This window comes from Alosa pseudoharengus, unplaced genomic scaffold (assembly GCF_046254945.1).
Source record: "Alosa pseudoharengus isolate Yale_2024_CS ecotype anadromous, Long Island Sound unplaced genomic scaffold, YU_APseudo_1.1 YU_APseudo_1.1_scf_22, whole genome shotgun sequence".
NCBI classification, from domain to species: Eukaryota; Metazoa; Chordata; class Actinopteri; order Clupeiformes; family Clupeidae; genus Alosa; species Alosa pseudoharengus.
The window spans coordinates 21,111,244-21,118,936 of NW_027468680.1; the positions used below are offsets into that span (position 1 = coordinate 21,111,244).

The window sequence follows — 7,693 nt, forward strand, 5'->3', positions numbered from 1 at the left end:
ATGGTGGTCACATATAGTAACTTACGATGAACAACACATGTATGCTAGTACAAGTGTATTACCAATTTACAACACATTATAAAATACACACAATACATTTGGTGAACATATTTGCTATCACAGGCATCCCAATGCCACTGTAACCAAACACTGTTTTTACTCATTTGGTTACACGTTATTGGGAATATATATTTGTATGTCCATTTCTTTCAAATGTTGATTGACTTAATGCTGCATTATAAAGAATGCCGCATATCATTGCTAAGACGCAGGAACTGTACATTTTGATTACAGCGTCAAGCATTCCCAGTGTCTACATGGAATATGACAATCGCAGTAAATCTTGGAAAGTTGCTCAAAGTCTTATAAAATATGACAGTCGCTCAGATTGGACACTTAAGTGCAAAATTTCTGTGGTAGGCCTACTACCACCTGTCCATTAAAATAAAGACCCAAGGTAAAAACTTGGAGTCCTGTGCACCCAGGAGTATTTTCAGTCCAGCCCATAAATGTGATTGTTTAGACAAAGAAACATGTCTATGAACCGAGGATCTTTTGAAAGCTCAGTTTCTACTTATTACTTCTGTGTGATGACAGTGACCGTGTCTCAAACCGCATACTTCCGTCAGTACACTGCTAGTGTGCTCTAAACGTTTACTTACATTTTGCCAAAATTTTGATGGTTAGTATTGTCCCAATATCTGCACTATATCCTCAAACTAAGTATTTGAAGTGTGCAAGTAGGTGGTTTAAGACACAGACACAGTGACTGTGCTGTACTCACATTATTGCTATGACGGTGAGAATAATGCCATAATTGCTGAGCTATGTACAAAACAGAGACACTTTCCACACACAAAAGTCAAGTGTTATATTTCAGGCTTCTTTTAGCAGTGTATCCAGTCCCCACACACTGTGGCCTTGGGGAAACCACTGCATAGCATCCAACGCAGAGCTATTTGGTTCCTGAGTGACAGGAGATTGAGAAGAAAACTCCATGACGCTGAGGTGGAGTGTGTATTCTGTATATGTGTAATGTTCTGCTCCACCTCCCCCTTCCCTGGTTGCGACTGGCTGGTTTCTCCGATCCTTTTCAGAGTGACGTCTCGACGCAGGAACCATTGCGGTGGAAGGAGCGGTGGTTGGGGCAGCTCTCATTGCAGTGCACGATCAGCACGGGGAAGTAGAGCGCGTCCTGGTAGGGCGGAGGGTCCTCCTCGTTGGGTGGCAGGCGCGGCCCCGCCAGGCAGTGCGTGTTCTCGCTGGGGCTCTCGGGCTCGTCCAGGCTGCCGCTGCGCCACAGGCAGCTGCGTCGCGAGCCGTACAGGCGGCCCAGAGAGAAGCGGCTACCGCTGAACGGGAGCCGCGGGCTGCCACCGTTGCAGATGCTGAGCGCGCTCCGCGAGAACACAGAGGAACTGCTGATGGCGCGGTGGCATCGCTCGCAGTTCTGACGACCGAAGCCGCCCGAACGCTGCGCCAGGTCCATCAGCCCGGCCTCTGAGTAGCTGGGCACAAGCTGCTGGTTGGAGCGGATGTGCCACTCCAATTCGGTGCTGTCGATGGTGTTGACCCGTGGTATGCGCCGGCAGTACGGCCGGTCCTCGCACGGCGTGACAGGCAGGTAGTCGGCGCCGAACAACTTCTCCACCCGATAGTGCGCATAGGCGGTGCGGTACTCCGTCAGAACGCGTAGCGGCCAGGACAGAGTCAGAAAAGCTGTCGCCCAGAAGACGTAGTTGGAGACGTACCAGGGATGGTGGTCCGGATCCGAGAACGAGATGACAAACTCTCTGAAGTCCACGTTCTTCAGATGCATCCCCTCGCGGGCCTCCATGTAGTCGTCCAGACCTTCGTTGTCAGTGAAGAAGCGCGCCCGCTGGGTCAGGTAGGAGTTCTCCGACTCCACATTGGCAAAGCTGAAGCATTTGGTGAAGCGCAGCTTGGTCAGGGCGGCCTTCTCCAAGCCGGCCAGTTGCTTGGAGATGTCCTTCACGCCGCAGTGACCGTAGTCAAACTCTGCCTCAGCCACGTGCGTGTTGACCCGCTCGTGGTACACCTGTGTGGTGGTGTAGGCGTCCCCGTTGCGGTAACGTGTCACTTGCCGCGTTCGACGTACATAGTGATAGCTGATGGCTTTCCACCAGATGCAAGGCTTGGCCTGCTGCATGCGCTGAATCCGCTCGTACACGCCCTCCACGTCCACCTTGTATTGCATTTCATTCCGGGCGTGGCAGTGCCAGCACTCCACCAGGTAGACCACGTAGAGCATAATCAAGAAGGCCAGTGGGATGTAGATGTACCCGTCCGAGCAGGGGCTGTCGTGGTACATCATGGACTTCCCTTTGAAGGCACTGTCGAAGGTGAGGCGGGTCACCTTGGTGACGTGGCACCACACCAACGCCCCCATGCAGCCGTACATGAGCATGGAGAGCAGTAGGCATTTCCAGAACACCTCCCGGCACAGTGACTTGGTCAGCGACTGCTTCAGAGGCCTCTGCTGTAAGGCCAAATATTGGAGCAGAGAGAACATAACAGTTTAAATTATACCGTGGAACAAAAAGGGAAAGCTCTATCATGTTGCAATGAAAGTAATAAATGGAAGGGGTGGATTGTGTTTGGCCGATTATTAGAATAAGGCAAATTAATACAGCCTTTGGACCTATGCACCTTCTCTTCAGCTACTTCAAGGAACTAATTAATTTCAGAGATTTTCTCACACACACCCGCCAATCTCCCCATGATGATTCTGTGCTTACACTGACTTCTTCAGCTCAACTGGATAATTATGTTTATTCAGACTTTTAAAGATAAAGTTGCTACTAAGCACTTAGAAGGCCTATGTATAGCTAAAATGAATGGGGTGGGCAACAGCAACCTGATTCAAATCACTCCTCCATTCACATTCTTCAAGCGCCATACTTTGGTGACTCTGTGTGGTCATATGTGGTTTGTGCACGTGCAACACTGTATGGTGTAGTAATAAACAACTGGGATGTTAGACACATTGCGCACGAGGAGATCTTTCTGTCAGCCTGTCCAGTAAGCTATGTTCGGTATCCGAGTTCCCCACTAATTTGGTTAGGATGTGTTCATGCAACGCAATCGAAATACACATACACTCTACTGTCTGTATCGTAAAACATTCTCTCTCTCTCTCTCTCTCTCTCTCTCTCACTCACACACACACACACACCTCTGAATATAAGCTAATAGATGCTCGGGTTTCACAGAACATGCGTTATCCTCATTCTGAAGAATACGTTTTATATTATAACAGTGGCCTAATACCTCCTCTCTGGGGGTGTCCGTCTCATCCTCGAAAACAGTGGTGGTACTGCTCTCACTGGCAGTCGCAGCCGATGCTGGAGGGGACATGGTCTTGTAAGTGGTAGCCTATAATGAGGCGTAGATCACTTCAGATAAACGCCGCGTATCGCCCTTGTAGCCTACCACTGACCACCGTAACGAATATTACAAAGCTATCCGCACAATTAGTGAATTTAGTAGCCTATGTTATCGAAATAATACAGACGTCTAGCTTCACACCCGTACACAGTATAACCAACCAATGACAGTATTCATAGGGATGAGTGGAACTGCCATCCTTTAGCCTGGTGCTAAATATCCTCAAGATGAAAAGTCGCGTTGAAGATGGCAGGTGCAGATCAAATTAACATTGCAAAACCGCAAACCAGACAGAGATAAGTAGCCTACGGACTGATTCTACAAAGGTCCCGTTGATAATAGCGAATAGGCTATTAGCGTAAATGATCGTCGATATAGCCTGAAATCTAATTGAAGCGCCATATGTCTTTGAGGAAAAAAGGAGGTGTTCTTACCAATAAGGTAATCTTAAAGGCTACGTACCGACTATGTACACAAATTAGGCTAATCGCAACTCGTAGCAGTCAGACAATTAGAAATTATTTTCAGCTTGCAAAACAGCATTCTTAAAGCCATAAGCCAAGTGTTCTTCCTTTGTTGGCTGCATACTCGAGGTGGGGAACGTGACCTTGGTGCTGCATTTTATAGCCAACAAGCTGTCCTCTGGCAGATGTCGTCAATTTAGCAGATTCAGCATAATATTGGCTACTGAAGCCTACCATTACACATCTTGTAAGCATTTAAAATACGACAGCATATGCCAAGTCAATTTAATTACATTGCATTAATTAGCTTATAGTCTAAATCCAACAAAATGTTTCTTCAAGTAGATGAGTTAAAACAGTGTAGCTTATAGTGAAGTGCAACATTCTTGATCTCATTCTCAGAAATCAAACACAAGGCAATGCACTTAAAGGTGCACAGCTAAACGCCCACACACACACACTTGTGGTGTCTTATAGTAGCCTAATTGAGAAGCTCAGGTATAGGCTACAAATGCATCTCACCATAAACATTAGGCTACTGATGCGCTTATGAGTTGTAGACCTGCAACACTCCTTGTCCGAAGAAGGACTTTCACTGAATAGGCTCAATCAAGCTGGAGATGTTGTCACCCGTTGACTGTTATTATGCTGAATAAATGAAAGCGAAATTGATCTGGGACACATTTCTGATAGATGGCTTTAGTTGGTCAGAGAGACACTATGTGGCGGAAGGGTAGGTTAGTTTATAATGTCTTGGCTGTTTTCTGCACAGCTTGTACAAACAATAATGCATTACAATTTCACACTAAATACTCTAAAATAATAGTATAAAAATTCTAATGAATATTTTAGCTGTTAATGTGTTTTTCGCCATTTATAAGGCTACAGTACATGTTACCTGCCTGTTAAAATCACAGAGATAAAAATTGAAGCAAAGACTTAAAATCTGCTTTTTTCCCAGCTGAGCACGAAAGCCAGTGATCCGCAAGAAGACCATGGGTGAGAATCAGCTTCGATAATGGACTGAATACAGTTATCCTGTATCCTGAACCACCACAAGTGGTTGTGAAATCTTACAAGTTTTCCTTGTGAGGGTCATCTGTTAGTTCCACAAATGGAAAGGGTCAGAATTATCCTAAAGTGTGAATATGTTTAAGGAAAGTGATATTTTCATGTAAATGAGACCAGGGAGACTGAACAAATCTCTCAAAAGAGAAGTAGGCTTCCATAGGGATTACCTATGGGACAATTGGTAGACCTCACTGAAGAAGGACTTTCACTACAGCGGTGTAGTCTACGTGATATGCAGGACTACGCAGTTTTGTATACCCACTTAAAAAGCATCACCATCTCAGTATACCCACTTAAAATAGGCAAGGATACATATTAACATTTGGGGTTGATCACAGTATACACACTACAGCTAACTACTACATCACAGTATATCCATTACAGCTCACTTGACTACACCACTGTTTCACTGAATAGTCAAGTCAAGTCACATTTATTTATATAGCACACTTAAACGCAATGTAATTGACCCAAGGTGCTCACAGAAATAAAATAAATACAGTAATAAAAACAAAGAAAGATGTACAGTAAAGTTAAAGATGCCAGTTAAAGGGGTGGTTCAGGATTTTGGACATAAGACCTCATTTCCAAGTAAGCAAGTGTGATATTTATCAGTGGAGACCGTTTTCAACACGTTTCATCCAGTCCTTGTAGAGCGGCTACAAGGCCAATTTGGCAAGAATCGTGCAAATTATGATACAAGCATGAAACTTGGTAGGTATGTGCTTATGACCAATAAAATCAAATCTACCTGATTGGCCACTTGAAATGGTGGCCATTTTCCAAGATGGCCGCCAAAAAAGACTCCAGAAATTGATTTATTGCATAGAATTGACCTAGCAAATTATGATACAAGCATGAAATTCGATATGTATGTGCTTAAGACCAATACAATCAAATCTACCTGATTGGCCACTTGAAATGGTGGCCATTTTCCAAGATGGCCGCCAAAAAAGACCCCAGAAATTTATTTATTGCATAGAATTGACCTAGCAAATTATGATACATGTTGAGTTTCGTGCTTGTATGTGCTCAAGAGCAATACAATCAAATCTACCTGATTGGCCACTTGAAATGGTGGCCATTTTCCAAGATGGCCGCCAAAAAAGACTCCAGAAATTGATTTATTGCATAGAATTGACCTAGCAAATTATGATATAAGCATGAAATTCGATATGTATGTGCTTAAGACCAATACAATCAAATCTACCTGATTGGCCACTTGAAATGGTGGCCATTTTCCAAGATGGCCGCCAAAAAAGACCCCAGAAATTGATTTATTGCATAGAATTGACCTAGCAAATTATGATACATGTTGAGTTTCGTGCTTGTATGTGCTCAAGAGCAATACAATGAAATCTACCTGATTGGCCACTTGAAATGGTGGCCATTTTCCAAGATGGCTGCCAAAAAAGACCCTAGAAATGGATTTATTGCACAGAATTGTCAAAGCAAATTATGATGGACGCATGAAATTTGGCATGGATGTGATCAAGACCAATACAATCAAATCCACTTGTGAATGTGGTGTAAAAAAATGTTCACTCTCCTTAAATATGTTTCCATAGATGATGAAGTGATACAGATATTAAAAATGTTCCACAATGACAAATAAGCCACTTATGACACACAAATAGCATGGTGATAACATGCTAATAATGCCAGTTCTTAATGTTGTGTGATGCCACCCCCCACCCCATCAAAAACAAATAAAATGGTTATGACATGCTAATAATACAATGACACTAATATGCTAATAACGGCAATTCATGGTTTTCTCGATGTTGCTGTTAAACAAAAGATGCGTGTACACCAGAAACAACCTCAGCTACCAAGTAGCCAAGGTCGTTGAAGAAGCTTTGTCATGAATTCGCTTTTTTCGCTCTGGACGTGACAGTTGCTGTGGAGCCCAGCACTTCGCGCTGTATTAATAGGCAGATGCTAGTAGGGCGTGTTGTCTCTCCTATGTGGGGAGATGGGTGGCTTCCAGTCAAGGTTTTTAATCCCACGTCAGCTGCAGTAACCTTACGCAAAAATGCGAAGGTAGCTGATGTATATCCATGCGTTGCACTGGAGGATTTTGATCAGGACTTTGTTTCGCAGCATGCAGCTAAATGAGTGCAGGTGGCTCTCATGGCAGCTTATCTGTCAAGAGTGATCTTGGCAGCAGTGTTGCTAATGGTGACTCTTCGCTGCAGGGTCTTGGACTGGGTGCTATACCCATTGACAGTTGTCAGGTCTCCTGTTAGTTGACCTAATAAAAGAATATGAGTCTGTCTTTTCTCGTCACCATCTTGACTGTGGTGAGGCGCATGGGTTCTGCCACAGGATTAGGTTGACTGATGACCGTCCATTCAGATTGCCATATCGCAGATTGTCCCCGGCCCACTACCAGAGGTTGAAAGAGACTTTGGATGAGATGGAGGAGAAGGAAATTATTAGAAAGTCTGGTAGTGAGTACGCTTCTCCACTGGTGCTGGTGTGGAAGAAAAACGGAGACCTGCGGATATGCACTGACTTTAGGTGGCTTAATGTGCGCACTGTGAAAGACGCCAACCCACTCCCCCACCAGGCTGATGTCCTTGCAACTTTAGGTGGCAATGTGTTTTTCTCCACCATGGATCTCACGTCGGGTTATTACAATGTGCTGTTACATGAGGATGACAAGAAATATACAGCCTTTTCATCGCCATTAGGGTTGCATGAATATAACCGGCTCCCTCAGGGCCTTTGCAATAGCCCAGCTACAT

At 44.5% G+C, this 7,693-nt stretch overlaps 1 protein-coding gene across 1 annotated transcript; it reads right to left on the reverse strand.

The window, feature by feature from the left end:
* Positions 1-1,093: 1,093 nt before the first annotated feature.
* On the reverse strand, positions 1,094-3,378 carry tmem151bb (transmembrane protein 151Bb). Its single transcript, XM_076299957.1, has 2 exons — positions 3,292-3,378; positions 1,094-2,500 (listed from the first exon to the last, which is right to left on the reverse strand). Exons 1-2 carry the CDS (start codon positions 3,376-3,378, stop codon positions 1,094-1,096), a joined length of 1,494 nt encoding a protein of 497 aa, XP_076156072.1.
* Between the last annotated feature and the right edge of the window lie 4,315 nt (positions 3,379-7,693).